This window comes from Macrobrachium nipponense, chromosome 1 (assembly GCF_015104395.2).
Source record: "Macrobrachium nipponense isolate FS-2020 chromosome 1, ASM1510439v2, whole genome shotgun sequence".
Classification (NCBI taxonomy): Eukaryota; Metazoa; Arthropoda; class Malacostraca; order Decapoda; family Palaemonidae; genus Macrobrachium; species Macrobrachium nipponense.
This window is the reverse complement of record NC_087200.1, coordinates 104639005-104656458: the sequence shown is the minus strand read 5'-3', so window position 1 is coordinate 104656458 and position 17454 is coordinate 104639005. Positions and strand designations below refer to the sequence as shown.

Genomic DNA, 17454 nt, shown 5'->3' with positions numbered 1-17454 from the left:
CTCTCTTCATTGAGATTGAAGGAGGTCTGCTCCCAGCCCTTATTCTTGTTCCTCCAATGAAGGAGAATCAGGCTGGAATGCGATGTACAGGAACCTACAAATATACTACATGTATGTATATTTCTCTCGCAATATGCTTCTGTTATCAGTTGCATTGTCCAGGTAGTAGGCACATAACTGTGAGTCAACTCTTCTGGTATGTATGTGATCGAGATGAATAGTATCTTCTCTTAATTGACTTGGAACTCTGAATGGCCTTTCAGGCCTCCCAAGAGTTACTGGTTTTGATTTTGAGATAACTAGTGGTAATGTTTACCAACAGCACCACAGCATTTGCATTATCACTGAATAGGAGGGTTTTTTTCCCTCCCATTTCAGTTAAAATGCAAATGCTCGAGCGTATCTTTTTTGGGCTCGATGGTTCTAGCCGAACACATTCCTTCATGGGATGGAATACCAGGCAACTCAGGATGACAACAAGTTGAGCGAGTGGTGTATGGCGCTGCCTCAGTCAGTACTGCTTGCTCTCCAAGATATTGTGGTTTGGTATTATTTCTCCTCTATCGAGGATTGACTACCAATTCGAATCTCTGCCCGGCAATCACAGACTTAGGTCTCTGGTTGGCTGAAATTCTCGCATACATGTATCCCCATCTCTCCTGCATTGCATTTTGCCATTGCGAGAATCTTATGACAGATATATCTCACTAGACTCGTTATCATCTTTCTGTTTACCCCATGGTAACAGAAGTCTGTAGCCTAGTCTTCTGCTTCATCGCACCTGTCACTGCAATGACCCAGAATGATATTCTTCAGACATCTGAGTTTGTCTTCTAATATACATTTCGTAATTCGTAAGGTGTTCAATTATTCTTTGTTCACCCTAAATTGTAAATGAATAATGGAAGACTTCACCTGTTCCCTACCCTGCCAGCTCTGCTTCCAAAGTAAATGGAAATGTCCTCCCTGATCCAACCCACGAGAAGCGGTTCTTCAGGTAGTACAATTCCTGTGTTTTCATTACTGAAAGATGCTCCGCTTTCATTGCAAACTCTGACTTTCTCACCAAACAGCAATGAAATAACAGATTAGCTTTCTCAGTCCTCTGTAAAACAACAGGGATTAAAGCTGTCTTCACTGGTTGGTGTCATCGACGGGACTTTTTCTGTGATCAGAATCTTGAGAGTTTACTTCTCTCGATTCAACTGTGAAGATGTAGGTCCGCATTCACCTTAGTAATTCACTAGTAATATTGTATTGTTTCTCCTTAGTTGAGATTCAACTACTGATGAGAAACTTCTGTCTTGTCATCACAGGGACCTTGGTCTCTAGAAGGCAATTGACTATCGCCTGATGTGCGCATGCCTTGAGATAAACTTCATCTCGTCTCCCAACATCGGTGGCGAACAAGGTAGAGGATTTGTACAATTGTTCTCAGCATAACCCTTCAAAAGGCGGGTGTCATGTGACTATGTCTCGGATGCATGACAGCGCATTGTGTGCAGTCAGTCGTCATCTTTTGAAGAATCCGAGTCCATCATGAGCTACGTGGTAGACTTTGTATTGGTTGATTCAGATCAGTCATTACTTTGTCCTATTGGCATGTCGCTGTACCCATTAAGGATCGACACCCATCATGGAGTGTCGGTGTCTTTATCTGCTGCTGACTGCCATTGCAGAAGTGGCTGATGACATGTTTTTCTCTGAGTCTTACGAGATCGTTAGAGATTTCTCTGCAGTTGGATAGTCCAGTGGATGGGTAGATTTCATTACTCTGAAGAATATGTCGGACAGGAAGATAGATGAGGTCTCATTACGACCATATTTATATCTTTCTTCCTTCGGGTCTGCCCACAGGTCCCTGGAACCACCTTTCCTTGGACCGGTGGTTGATGCTTACAGGTTGTGTTTGCTTACCCGGCTCCTTCAAGAGGACAAGTTGCATTAAGAAGGGTGCGAGAGTGACTGGCCTCTCCACCTTCCCCACCTTGTCCTTCCACTCCTCTTCCTTTGGGTTGAGGATAAGACTCGAACTTTCATTGGCTGGTCGGGCGATTGATGCTGTAAGCTTACACATAGAGCTTCCTTTCTATATTTCTTATCAGAATCATAGAAGCAATCCCTCTCCTTCCTCTAGCAAGGGGAGGAAGGAGACTGGCAATAATGCAAACCCTTCCCAGCCTATTTTCGGATGAGTTATGATTCCTCACTCATTTCAAAAAGGCCCTGAAGTCTGACTTTTGATCATGCAGCTCCTCAAGTTGTCAGAGGCAGGGCACTCCTCCTTGCTCTTATGACCAGGAGGAATATCCCAGGTGTGCAGAACTCCAGTCAATTCTAGAGGCTCACTCACATTCCTCCTACCAATCAGTGAGCCTTCCTCATGTAAAGGACCGAGGGTTTGTATATCGTGTAGGAACAAATCACATTTTTGAAAGTAAATTGTATTTTTCCTAACAATAGAAACCTGAGGTCCTTTACATTTATGCCCACCTCATGCCACCCCTCAATCTGAGCCTGGGCCAAAAGGCAAAGTGGAGTGTTTACATCTGGGCAGGCTAGCCTACCCGCCTGCCACAAGGTAGTTCCTGCCTAACCACCTCGTTCAAGAATTTAATGGCTGTAATTCCAGCTACACCGAAAGTAATTCCTTATTTAAATGACCTCAGGTTTGTATAGTTAGGAAAAATACTTTCAAAAATGGTGATTTTCCAGTGGTGCAATGTGGTTCCTGAGGATTTTTGGGTTATGCATGTGCATGAGTAATACTATACTGTACATATACAATATTATGGAAACAATATTACAGTGTTACCTCTACATACGAAAGGCTCAACTTACAAAAAATTCGAGTTACGAAAGGAAATATGAAGATTTTTTTTGGCTCTACATACAAAAATAGTTCAGGATACAAAAGTTTGTTGCTGTAAAGTCCCGAGACTGAGTAGACTCGCCACCATCCTCCCGCTCTCCCATTGGTTCCTGATGCTAGTCACTGCCATAAGATCCTGCTCTCCTATTGGTCAGCATCTCTCCTATGATCCCATCATGCATCTACGTAGCGGCATGCTTTTTCGGCCACTCGGCAGCAGCGTCGTTATCGTAAGCACACGGAATTCGTTCGTTCTATATGATTTCTTTTGTTAATGTAAATTCGTTAGTGATTTCGTGGTAGTACCACTTTATTGTGTTGTGTGAGAACTTTACTACATACGTATACTACATAACTTAATTACGTACAGTATATAAGTCGTCATGAGTCCCAAGAAAGTTGAAGTTCACGGAAAGAAGAGGATGCTTTCTTTGGAGACAAAGATGGAGATAATTAAAAAGTATGAAGCTGGCATGCGGTTGAGTGTGATCGCCAAGGAATATGGCCAAAATCCATCGACAATAGGCACCATCCTTAAGCAGAAGGAAGCCATCAAAGCAGCTACACCTTCCAAGGGTGTGACTATTTTGTCTAGCAAGAGTAGCCACGTGCACGACGAGATGGAAAGGCTGCATCTTGTCTGGATAAAAGACAAAGAAATCGCTGGCGATGCTATAACTGAGACGGCAATCTGCCACAAGGCCAGTGCTATTTTTGGTGATTTGATTGCCCAGGCCGAAGACGACGGAGGAGAAGGGACATCGACGCCAACCCCAGACTTCAAGGCTTCTCATGGGCGGTTTGAAAAATTCCATAAACGGACTGGCATCCATTCGGTGGTGCGGCATGGGGAGGCGGCCAGCTCGGACACGAAAGTGGCCGAAGCCTTTATTAAGATGTTCGACGAGGCTACAGTTATCAGCAAGTTTTCAACTGTGATGAGACTGGCCTTTTTTGGAAAAAAATGCCTCGTCAGACGTACATCACGGAGGAAGAGAAGAAGCTACCCGGGCATAAGCCTATGAAAGACAGGCTTACGCTCGCACTTTGTTCGAACGCTAGTGGGGATTCCAAGGTGAAGGCCCTACTTGTCTATCATTCGGAGACTCCTCGAGCCTTCAAGGCACACAAAGTGCTAAAGGAGAAGCTTCCAGTGATGTGGAGGGCTAATGCGAAAGCCTGGGTAACGAGACTTTTGTTCACTGAGTGGGTAAATCTGTGCTTTAGCCCGACAGCGAAGAAATTCCTGGAAGACAAGCGCCTCCCTCTGAAATTTCTGCTGGTGTTGGACAATGCCCTGCTCACCCTCCTGGCCTCGAGGAAGATATCCTAGCAGAGTATTCTTTTATCAAGGTTCTTTATCTTCCGCCTAACACAACCCCTCTCCTCCAGCCCATGGACCAGCAAGTGATATCAAACTTCAAGAAGCTGTATACGAAACATCTTTTCAAGAGATATTTCAACATCACCTTGCGTGAATTTTGGAAGGAACATTTCGATGTTGTGATATGCATCCGACTCATCGATCAAGCTTGGCAGGAGGTTTCGAGGCGAACCTTGAATTTTTTGTGGAGGAAACTCTGGCCTGATGCTGTATCCGCCCGAGACTTCGAGGGATTCGATGTGGGCGAAGCTGGTGCAGATTTAGAAACAGTTGATGATCCTGAAACTGTTTTGCAACCAGATCTTGACGAGACCATTGCACTCGGCAAGTCCATGGGGCTGGTTGTCGACAAGGACGACAGCAATGACCTTTTTGAGGAGCACCAAGAGGAGCTTATGAAGGATGACCTAAAGGAGTTGGAGGCCATGCAACATAACGTCATTCAAGAAGAGTTCTCTAGCAGCGGCGAGGAGGAGGAGGACGACCCTATGACAACGGCAGAAATTAAGGATGCACTAGCTGCTTTTCATAAAGTGCAATCATTTATAGAAAAGAGACACCCCAAAAAGGCTTACACAGGTCATATGCTTGCACAGTTTGATGACGTTTGCCTGAGTCGTTTCAGGAACATTGTGAAAAGCAGGCCGAAGCGATCTTCCTCGGATAGTTATTTTTTAAAGAGGCCTTTAGTAGGAGTAAGCAAACAGGAAGATCCAAGTGATACGAAAAAACCGAAAGTAGAAAGTGGTGAAGAAATTGAAATTTTGTTAAAATCACAAAGTATAAAAAAGTAAAAAAAAAAATGTAAAAATAAAAAAGACAAAAAAAATTTAATTTTAAGCTTTTTGTAAAGTTAAGTGTTACAGTTTTGTTAACCCTTAAACGTCTATTGGACGTATTTTACGTCGAGATAAATTGTCTGTTGGGTGCCGATTGGACGTATTTTACGTCGACAAAATTTTTTTTTTAAATTTCGCAGAAAAATACTTTTAGGCCTACCAGCCGAAAACTTTTGAATCACGCGCCTTGAGGGATGCTGGGAGTTCATGGATCAAGGTGTTGTTTTGTTTACAATCGTTATGCAGGCGTGCAAGCGCGAATTTCTTTCTTATCGCACTAAAAAGTATCAGTGACACATCTCAGAAATTATTTCGTCACTTTGACATAATTTTTGCACCATTTTAAATTAGCCGTTACATGGAGTATTATATATGAAAATGTGTGGAATTTCATGTAAAATACAACAAAAAAATACTCATGATTGTAGCTTTTATCAGTTTTGAAATATTTTCATATAGATAAAGTTAAGTGCCAAAATTTCAACCTTCGGTCAAATTTGACTACCGAAATGGTCAAAAAACACAATTTTAAGCTAAAACTCTTATATTTTAGTAATATTCAATCATTTACCTTCATTTTGCAACAAATTAGAGGTCTCTAGCACAATATTTCGATTTATGGTGAATTTATGAAAAAAAAAATTTTTCCTTACGTCCGCGCAGTAACTCCTCCGAAAAAATCATACGTGCGATTGTCGTAATGTTTGCACCATTTTAAATTAGCCGTTACATAAAATTTTATATATGGAAATGTGCGCAATTTCATGCACAATACAACTAAAAACAACTCATGGTTGTAGCTTTTATTAGTTTTGAAATATTTTCATATAAATAACGATAAGTGCCAAAATTTCAACCTTTGGTCAACTTTGACTCTACCGAAATGGTCAAAAAATGCAATTGTAAGCTAAAACTCTTATATTCTAGTAATATTCAATCATTTACCTTCATTTTGCAACAAATTGGAAGTCTCTAGCACAATATTTTGATTTATGGTTAATTTATGAAAAAAAAAAAAATTTTTTCCTTACGTCCGCGCAGTAACTCTTCCGAAACAATCATACGTGCGATTGTCGTATGTTTGCACCAGTTTAAATTAGCCGTTACATAAAGTTTTATATATGAAAATATGTGCAATTTCATGTAGAATACAACCAAAAATAATTGAAGGTTGTAGCTTTTCTCATTTTCGAAATATTTGCATATAAATCACGATAAATAGAAAAAAACCACGTTCGGTCAACTTTGACCCTACCGAAATGGTCAAAAAAACGCAATTGTAAGCTAAACTCTCTACCAGTCTTAGTAATATTCAGTCATTTATCTTCATTTGAAACAAATTGGAAGTCTCTAGCACAATATTTAGATTTATGGTAAATTTAAAAAAAAAAAACTTCCTTCCCTCCGCGCGCGGATTCTCCGCCGCAAATCTCCGAAAAGCGTACGTCGCATTCTCGGAATATTTGCTCCGTGTCATATTAGGCGTTTCATAGAGTTTTATATATGAAAATGTGCGTAATGTCATGTAGAATACAAAAAAAAAAATTATTGAAGGTTGTAGCTTTTCTCATTTTCAAAATATTTGCATATAAAAAATATATAAACAAAATTCGACATTCGGTCAACTTTTAACTCGTCCAAAATGGTCGAAAACTGCAATTGTAAGCTAAAACTCTTACAGTATAGTATATTCAATCATTTATCTTCATTTTGAAACAAATTGGAAGTGTCTAGAATAATATTTAGATTTATGGTGAATTTTTGAAAAAAAAAACTTTTTTACGTCTGTGCATTACGAATTCATGCATCATTTTGTGATAATATTTTCTCTGTGTTGCTTTGATCATTTTACAATGTGTTGTATACCAAAATGATCGTAATTTAGTGTACAATACAACGAAAAAATGATCTCATTAGCTTTAACAGTTTTGCTCACAGCGGAATTTGAATACAATTATATATGAAATTTTGTTTTCGCGCTATCATATATCGCATTATTTATATATGATAATGATATTTTTTCATTTCTGATGGTTGCATACTAAACTTCAGGCAATGACAAAAAAAGGAGCCAAAAATCAACTCTTAATCTTGAAAACTAAGTGTGCTGTGATTTTTTGAAAAAAATATTTTTTCCGCTTCAGCGCTCACTCTGAGACCCCCTAGGTATACGGGAGACGGTTTTTATTATACCCCTTAGGCGTTATGTGTTAATGTGTTTCGTAAAGTTTAGTTTATGTTTCCTGACATTTTTAATGTGTTTCGTTACATTAAGTGTACGTACTACATAACAAATTTTCTGCTGTTTGTCCTCCTCCTCTGTCGCCACTTTCAGAGATAGCCTCACTCGAAAGGTAAGGTTCCACATTTTACTACATACTTACGTATGTACGTACAGTATTTCTTGTATACCATGTATTAGTGTATACCATGTACACTAATACACTTTATTTACAGGTACATATTAGTAGTAAGTATTAAGTTAGGTATTGAATGGTCCAAATTGTTGGAGTATTTCATTATTTGTTGGTCAATTTAGCTTTATTATAAAATTTACTGGGGTGTTTTTGTAGGGCTTGGAATGGATTAGGCATGTAAAATGGGGTTCAAGATAACGAAAAGCTCATGTTACGAAGGCCGCCTCGGAACGGATTAATTTTGTATGTCAAAATACCAAATAAATAATGATATTGCTGTAATATATCTTTAATATATTACAGCAATTTGAGGTTTTTATTTAAAGATAAGGTCTTAGGCTGGTAGGCCAGCTCCATAGTTTGTGGTTTAGATAGTATACATGAACATATGTGGTGTACCATTTTATGGAAATGTTACTAAGTAAGCTTTGTTGTTGGTGTGTTTATGGAAGATAGCACAAATATTTAATGTAATTTTTTTCTCTACTTACTTTACCATGAGTTCACTTAATTCATTTTTTGCTGAAATTCTCAACAAGAAACATAAGTTTTTAAACTTTTAAATTCCTCCTTTATTTGTTTTTATTTGTGCTTATTGTGACAAAATTAATGTCAAAGATAGTAAACATTTGTTGCATTTTCAGGTCAGTGTAGGTGGCACTTCCCCATGCAAAGCATTAATTTCCCTTGTAGGATATGGAGAGTCAGACAGTGATGATGACATGGAAGCTGATGCTGAAGTTGAGGAAGTTCAGCAGGCATTTAGTAATGAAAATGAAAAGGATGATGCAGAGATTGTTACAGTACCAACAACATCCAGCTGTGTCATTGCACAGGGCAGTGCAGCCACATCTTTGGATAACCCTGAAAAGGCTTCAGTTATTGATTTAACTACAGATAACCGTCATTTTACTGTAGATCTAGGCAGTGGTACTGATGATTCTGAAAGTGACTCTGATTCATCGTCTTCATCGTCTTCCTCTTCCTCATCCACCGTACCTCTATCCTCTTCATCAGAAGAATCAAGTGATGATGAGATAGTACTTGTGAGACAGACTACAAAGGATGCACATCAAACTGGAGAGAAGTATGATTTTAGCACTTTTAAGCTTATGGTTATTATGTTGGAATTTGCCAGAATTTGTTGCCAAAGAGAAGTTAGTAATGAGGTTATTCAAGAATTGAGATATGATATAGTCTTTTCACATTTAAGGGGGCCGGCCGGAACCCCTATATATGGTGGTATAGGGTGAAAAATGCAAAGTCATGAAAAAATTCATGGAGCTTCATATGGCATTTGAGAATACGTATACGAAATATTTCGTCAAAATTCCTCTTACTTTCGTAGTTACAGGGTAATTAGTAAACATAACTCAATAAGCCTAAAACATTCATCCGTACAAGAAAATGCAATATTTCTTCTGTTATCGTAAATTTTGATAATTATTGTCAAAGAAATTGTGAGAAATGGCATCTGTAGAGATTCCGTGGGTTGCAGAAGCGAGTATCTGGTTCAACCATGATCAGTAGGACCACAGAATTCAAGTAGACTACACGTTCGAGTTTCACCTTGTGACATTCGCTTGCTTTTACATATGCTTATCTATGTTTCGGCAAGAATTTCATCATGCCAATGAGGAAAAGACAAGGAAAACATCTCGCTAACATAAAGATGAAAATTCGCTCTAATATGATTACAGAATATCATAATATATGCGATATTAGCATAGTTAGTGAAGAGAGAGAGGGAGGGTTGCATAGTAAGTAAACGCGCCCGTCTTGCCTGAAGCACATGTCACACTGTCCCCAAGGCTACGATCTTTGAGCAAAGGAATCTTAATTTATGATAAATAACTTAGTTTTGGTTTATTAATACCCAAAAAGGAATATGAAATTCATAATAATCATGATTTATTAACATTGTCTTTGTAAAGAGAGAGTACAACTTCGAATTTCACCTCTTGACATTCTCTTGCATTTACGTTTGTTTATTTTTTTCGGCAAGAATTTCATCATGCCAAAACGGAAAATACTAGGAAAACATCTAGGTAACATACAGAAGAATAAGATTCGCTGTAATAAGCCAAGTTAGTGAAGGAGAGAGAGAGAGTTGCGTAGGAAGGAGTGCCCCATCTTGCCTGACGCAGTGCCCCAAGTTACGATATATGAACAAAGGGATCATCATTTATGATTAAATTATGATAAATAAAATAGTTTTGGTTTATTAATACACAAAAAAATATACATTCATAATAATCATTATTTATTAACATTGTCGTGATAAAAATATGAAGAAAAACTTTGAACGCCCGTATCTCAAAACTATTCTTATTGACCTCCAAAATCTATCTTCTCACTTAGTTTTAAAGCTATAACATTGGAATTTGGTATATAACTCAGAAAGACATTATAGAACAATCAAATAGAGCCCTTTTTTCCAATTTTTTTTTTTTTTTATAAATTTTTTTCTCCTGATTTATAGGGTTTATTTTTTTACCATATTGAAAAATTCATATCTAGCAAAAAAATGACTTTTAGAAAGAAAACTCCCCATTCGATTGGAGGTCTACATCAAGTCTATATATGGTAGTAATCCTAGGTCTTAATATTAAATATCAAGGGAGGAGATAGAATTTGAAAAATGGTTATTTTGGGGATAAATCGCCCTGTCAAAAACCGAAGGTCAGAGACGAAAATCATATGCGGTTTGGAGACGTCCCAAGTCACCTTATTAAGTGGTATGAATATCAAAGTCCTGTCCTTAAAAAATGGCATTAGCTGGCCGGCCCCCTTAACTTATTTGCTTTGGCACTTAAAAGCGTCACTTCACCACTGCCTTAGAGTGTTGTCTCCCTTTATAGACACACTTAAGGAAAAGAATCTAAACTAAGTGAGCTCCAAAGTCCCTCCACTGATGGAAAATTATGGTTTTCTAAGTAGCACAGCAAACAAGGTTTTAAAAAAAATTATCTTGTGTACAAACCCATCACTTAATGATGTTATCTGCCTTCCTCCTGGCCCCTCAGAGCTTGCAGATTGGTCAGACAACACACACAATTTTTGCTTATTGAGGGTCTTTCTTGAAGCAAAGATTTGCAAGTGACAAGCCTTTTTTTATAGTATAGCTGGAAAGAGTCATAAAGTTATGGATTTGGACACAATTTTTTTCATATATGTACTATATTTTTGTATAATGTACGTAATTCTCATGTAGTATGGCAACTATTAGATAAACTGTGAAGTGAGGTCTGGTAATATGGTTCATATTTTGAATGAAATATCAACTGCATAAGTAATAGCTGACTTTGCAGCCACATTACTTGCAAGTTACCAACCTACATTGTTCTTTTTTTTGACCGATACTAGCCATTATTTCAGTGGCCACTGCTGTGTGAAGTCATTTGCTATTACGCTCCTGACTATTGAGTTTTAACTTGTGTTTTTGCTTATTTTCTGAGATTTTCTCTTTACTTTCATGTCGTGTGAAGGTTTGAAGAATTAGTTGCCACTTTCCCAAAAATTTAACTTGTTTTTGCCTATTTTCTGGGATTTTCTCTTTGACTTTCATGTAGTGTGAAGGATTGAATGATTAGTTGCCACCTTCCCTCTGGTTTTTTTGATCATTCATAATTTGTTTATTGGTTTTTTGATCATTCATAATTCTGCACTATTTTGTTTATTGGTTTTTGTATCATTCATAATTTCTCACTAATTTGTTTATTGATCTTCCTTGCCTTTTCAACAGCATCAAAATTTTATGGGAGATAGATACATGATAGGTAGCAAAGGTATCAGTCAAGTGTCTTATAGAAATCCGTCTTGACTCCCTGGTTCCACATCTGAGGAGAGGGGAAGGGTTTCAAGGGATGCATAATCTGTAAAAGCAGATGCTGCTGCAACCTTATGTTGCCTGCTGCATTTCATGGTGCTGCAACTATTATGAAGTTCCATAATTTTGCTGTAGCCACTTGGAGTTCCAGGACTGCTGCAACCTCTTCAGGGAGAAGGCTAGACCAATAGGGGGAGGATTAGAAGGGGAATCTCAGGCCTCTTGCAAGAAATTCTTTGGGTTTCTTGCGAATGCTCTATTTTTGAAGGGAGATGGAGGTTTTAAGTCACCTGTGGGTGATCATTTAACCTTGGGCAGGACAGGTATTTGTTCCCCATACTTACCCACATAGACAGTGCTGTCTCTTGTTTAATCTTGAGGTGTCACAGTAGAGAAGTCTGCTTTTCCTGCTTACTTGGCAAGTGCTTGGTCTCAGGACTAATCACTTGGGTGTTTTGAACACCGTGATCACCTGTTTTCTCTGAAGAGATGCCCAGGGAAGGATGGTTTGGGTATACACCCCATTTGTTTAGAATGATGTAAGGTGTTTGTACTGGTCAAGCTTAGACAATGGGATGGGCTTCCTCTCATGTTACCTTCTCAGAGGTATAGAGCAGGAATTGGCATTACCTGCTTGCTAGGTATTTGCACACTCTTTGTAGAGTGTGCAGCATGGAGCTCTCTCTCTCTCTCTCTCTCTCTCTCTCTCTCTCTCTCTCTCTCTCTCTCTCTCTCTCTCTCTCTCTCTCTCTCTCTTCAGGGAAGATCTCTTCAAGTTCTTCTCCGAATGTCCTCAGAAACACGATAGGACCTGTGCATTGATGATTGTGATTTTACTCACCTGGGTAAGTTTACATACCACAGGTGTTTGGTTTTACAATCCTACTCATAACTGGTCTACAGACCAGTGTTCAGGTGAATTACACTGGTTGAAACATCCTGATCTATATGCTAGGTGTAGGCTTGGTCTTAGTATTGGGTGCGCTCCAATGATGAACAGGTTCAAGATGTATCTTTCATGGGATATGTCAGGTTAGTTTTTAGGGAGTGGTGCATATGCATGACATTGCATGGGCACACTACTTTTCAAATGGCATGTGACCCTTGAATGTAGAAGAAATGGATGGATCATAGAACCATATATTACTATCTCCTAAGTGGAGGGAGAGTTAGCCTTCTTGAACTGCTTCGCACATATGCAATATCTCTTCTCCCTTGCCTTCTTGGCAGGTGCAGTTGAGTTAACACCGCCTCCTCCCTTCAGTTTTATTGATAGTGGTGTGTGACAGACCTCTGTTTTCATGCTTTGAGTGCTGGAAGCTTCTGTTGATATGCTTTTTCAGGCAGCATTTTATTTTCTCCTTTATATTATCTTAACCCTCTTACGCCGACTGGACGTATTTTACGTCGACTTACAAAAGTTTTTTTTAAAATTCGCGGAAAAATACTTATAGGCCTACCAGCCTAAAACTTTTGAATCATGCGCCTTGGGGGATGCTGGGAGTTCACGGATCAAGGTGTTGTTTTGTTTACAATCGTTACGCAGGCGCGCAAGCGCGAATTTCTTTCTTGTCGCACTAAAAAGTATCTGTGACACATCTCGGAAATTATTTCGTCACTTTGACATAATTTTTGTACCATTGTAAATTAGTCGTTACATGAAGTATTATATATGAAAATGTGCGCATTTTTATGTAGAATACAACAATAAAATACTCATGATTGTAGCTTTTATCAGTTTTGAGATATTTTCATATAAATAACGATAATTGCCAAAATTTCAACCTTCGGTCAACTTTGACTCTACCGAAATGGTAGAAAAACCCAATTGTAAGCTAAAACGCTTATATTCTAGTAATATTCAATCATTTACCTTAATTTTGCAACTAATTGGAAGTCTCTAGCACAATATTTCGATTTATGGTGAATTTATGAAAAAACTTTTTCCTTACATCCGCTTGGTAACTCTTCCGAAAAAAATCATACATGCGATTGTGGTAATGTTTGCACCATTTTAAAATTAGCTGTTACATAAAGTTTTATATATGGAAATGTGCGCAATTTCATGCACAATACAACTAAAAACAACCCATGGTTGTAGCTTTTATCAGTTTTGAGATATTTTCATATAAATAACGATAATTGCCAAAGTTCAACCTTCGGTCAACTTTGACTCTACCGAAATGGTTGAAAAACGCAATTGTAAACTAAAACTCTTATATTCTAGTAATATTCAAGCATTTACTTTCATTTTGCAACAAATTGGAAGTCTCTAGCACAATATTTCGATTTATGGTGAATTTATGAAAAAAATAACATTTTCTTTACGTCCGCGCGGTAACTCTTCCGAAAAAATCATACGTGCGATTGTGGTAATGTTTGCACCATTTTAAATTAGCCATTACATAAAGTTTTATATATGAAAATGTGCGCAATTTCATGTAGAATACAACCAAAAATAATTGAAGGTTGTATCTTTTCTCATTTTCGAAATATTTGCATATAAATCACGATAAATAGAAAAAAAACCACGTTCAGTCGAATTTGACTCTACCGAAATGGTCGAAAAACGCAATTGTAAGCTAAAACTCTTACAGTCTAGTAATATTCAGTCATTTATCTTCATCTTGAAACAAATTTTAAGTCTCTAGCAAAATATTTAGATTTATGGGGAATTTAAAAAAAAATCTTTCCTTCCCTCCGCGCGCGGATTCTCCGCCACAAAGCTCCGAAATGCGTACGTCCCATTCTCGGAATATTTGCTCCATTTTATATAAGGCATTTCATAGAGTTTTATATATGAAAATGTGCGCAATTTCATGTAGAATAAAATGAAAAATATTTGAAGGTTGTAGCTTTTCTTATTTCCGAAATAATTGCATAGAAAAAAAATATATATAAAAAAATTTGACATTCGGTCAACTTTAACTCGTCAGATATGGTGGAAAACTGCAATTGTAAGCTAATACTCTTACAGTATAGTAATATTCAATCATTTGTCTTCATTTTGAAATAAATTAGAAGTCTTTAGGACAATATTTAGATTTATGGTGAATTTTTGATAAAAATATTTGTTTTCATCCGCGCGTTACGAATTCATGCATTATTTTGTGATAATATTTTCTCTGTGTTGCTTGTATTGTTTTACAATGTGTTATATACCAAAATGATTGCAATTTAGTGTACATTACAACGAAAAAAAAATAACTTGTTACCTTTAACCGTTTTGCGCACAGCGCGATTTGAATACAATTATATAAGAAATTTCGTTTTTGCGCTATCATATATCGCATTATTTATATATGATAATGATAATTTTTTTCATTTCTGATGGTTGCATACTAAACTTCAGGCAATGACAAAAAAAGGAGCCAAAAATGAACTCTTAATCTTGAAAACTAAGCGCGCTGTGATTTTTTGAAAAAAATATTTTTTCCGCTTCCGCTCTCACTCCGAAACCCCTCCGGCATACGGGAGACAATTTTTTATTTACTGCTCCGGCGTAAGAGGGTTAAACTTTCCCCGTATATCAGGTTGCTGTCATGTCCTGTCTGTTGGTGTATAAGCAGGTTTTTTCTTGTGCATTCAGGATGTTTGTACAGGCAGTCTCCCGGGTTACGACAGGGGTTCCGTTCTTGAGACGCGTTGTAACCTGAAAATCGTCATAAGCTGGAACATCTTCAAAAATCCTAAGAAAACCTTACTTTTAATGCTTTGGGTGCATTGAAAACTATGTAAACTGCATTCTTATTGCATTTTTCACCAAAGAAACCTTCAAATATTTATTATTTTGCATTTTTTGTGTCATATTTCTTGTGCAAGATGAGCGTTGTAGGCATCGTAACCGTGCAAATAATTTCTGATGAATGTAATTGAAAAGCGCCTTAACCTCAGAACATCGTAAGCAGAACCTGTCGTAACCCGGGGGACTGCCTGTACTTTGATTAAAAAACTAAGAAATGTGCAAGTAACTCCAAACCTCCCAAATCTTAAGTCTTAATGTACTGTGTATTGACCATAAACTTTTAACGTAAACAGATGCTTATTTACAAAATTATATACAATACAGTACAGTACACTTGACAGTTTGGGGCTTGTCCTCCCATTAAGTAATGAAGAACCAAAACCTGGTAGTACAGGGTACATGGTATTACCATCCCAAAGCTAGTGTAGCAATTAAGTGTTGTGTATCAGTATTTTATTGTGAGATTTGGGAGGGGTCTTGTGAACTGTTAAGTACATTAGTGATTGCAACAATACAGGTAGGTATAATAAATATAAAATGTGCCATACATACTACATGTGGTTCAGATCCCACAATAAACTTTAGGTCCCATGGCTAGGGGACCAATTGATTCCAAGCCACATAAAAATATACTTAACTTCGTGCAAACATGTTTGCAAATTTTATTGATCAATTAGCCACCATTTTGTACTGAATTTTGAAAACTCCAGACGTGCGTGTAGGGCTTATTAAAGATATATTACAGCAATATCATTATTTATTTGGTATGACAAGTGAAGATTCATGAAATGATTACACCATCCAAAACATGTCATAAGCTAATAGAGACTGGTTGAACCCTTTGGCAAATATTTGATTTGCCTGTACTTAAGTATGGAAATGCTAATGCTTATCCACTTCCACTTAAGTATTTCACCTAGTGTCTCGGTAAGATTGATTGATGATGATTATGGTAATGCAACAGAAATACACTGATGCAATTCTTGCTGTACATTGATGACACTTGCAGAATAAGACACACACAACAGACAAATGTTTAAAATTTTTACTGCATTATTATAATTTTTTTCTGCAAGTTGGGTGGCTCATCAGGATCTTCCCCCTCTTAGTCAACACATTCTGTTTGAGGAGTGGCTGGTCTTGAAACTTCTGTGATGACAGGGATGGAGGGAGGAGAGGCTAGAATTCAACATTTGACCATCAGAAATACATTGTGATTTGTTTGACTTTTTTTGCCTCTTATTTTTCTTTTAAAATTTATGTGTAAGTTGCATATGTTTCTCCTATAATTTCTTCACTTTCAAGGCACATACCATTGACAAATCAGTATCATGAAAATAAATTATGATAAGGTCCTTGATAAATCAATTGAAATCATTGTCACATTTTGGCGTAGTTGTTTTCCAGCATGGGTTTATTGTCTTAGGCTTGACAGCATTCATGGTTTTGTTGATATTTAGGGCGTCAGCAATTGTTTAAAGTTTTTACATCTCCACTGAATTCTCTTTAGTTGGGTTATCTTTCATAGCCTCACTTCTCTCATAGAATACAGTGGCATGGCCCTTAAACAGCCTTTAACCCCTGATCTAGGGGTTGGATTAGAGATGCAATGGGGGCAAGTAGATAATGTTGTTGAACTTGAGGGAATTTAGGTGAGTAGGGATATCCAGTCTCAGTAAGACCTTGAAAGGCAATCGGTTAATGACACGTTAATTTGTGACTTATGGGGTAAAGCAACCAATAAAGCCACTCTACAAGAAGAAGAGTTTGTTCCGACACGTTATACAAACCATCAGTCCTTTACTTAAGGAATTAACTATCAGCACCAGCTGGACCGGTCGTAAGATTTAATAACAAGATAGTTCGGCAGTAACTGCTTGTCCGATGGTCAGGAGTCCTGCCCGACTGGATGTAAACATTCCACTTTGCTTTCGGCCGCCATCAGGTGAAGGCATGTGTTACCTCTCTGCCCGCCTGTTGTGAGATTGGCTGCGGTGCAGGCTCCATTGCCTTATGTACCCAAGAGAGGGTTCTTACCCCCTCCTCCAGGTTTTGCTGTCCTTGCCACCCCCCCTGACTTTGAGCGCCCGAAGAGCTTGCCCTTAGATCGTCCTCCTGTTGCCCCTGTTCCTGCCCATGGAAGTGCTGCTGCTCCTTCAGGTCCTTCCGGCCAGGTGGAGCTGGGCCCCATTGCCACCGCAGACGCCCCAGCCCCAGCCAGGATGGGAGACCTGTCAGCTGTCCTGAGGAAGTTGGCAAAGAAGAAGTCCAAGAAGAAGAGGAAGGTGTCGTCGTCGTCTTTTTTGTCTTCGTCTTCGTTGTCGTCTTCTGCTGCCTCTTCCCCTTCGACTTCGAAGGCCCCCCAGCC

The 17454-nt window shown here is 38.2% G+C and overlaps 1 protein-coding gene across 1 annotated transcript in view; it reads left to right on the top strand.

Moving 5' to 3' along the window:
• LOC135218897 (H/ACA ribonucleoprotein complex non-core subunit NAF1-like) overlaps positions 1–17454 on the top strand; it is a 101325-nt gene that overhangs the window by 39348 nt on the left and 44523 nt on the right. Inside the window, exon 3 of the mRNA XM_064255342.1 lies at positions 8157–8599. Within this exon, the coding sequence (XP_064111412.1) occupies positions 8157–8599 (443 nt within the window). The remainder of the gene's footprint in view (positions 1–8156; positions 8600–17454) is intronic.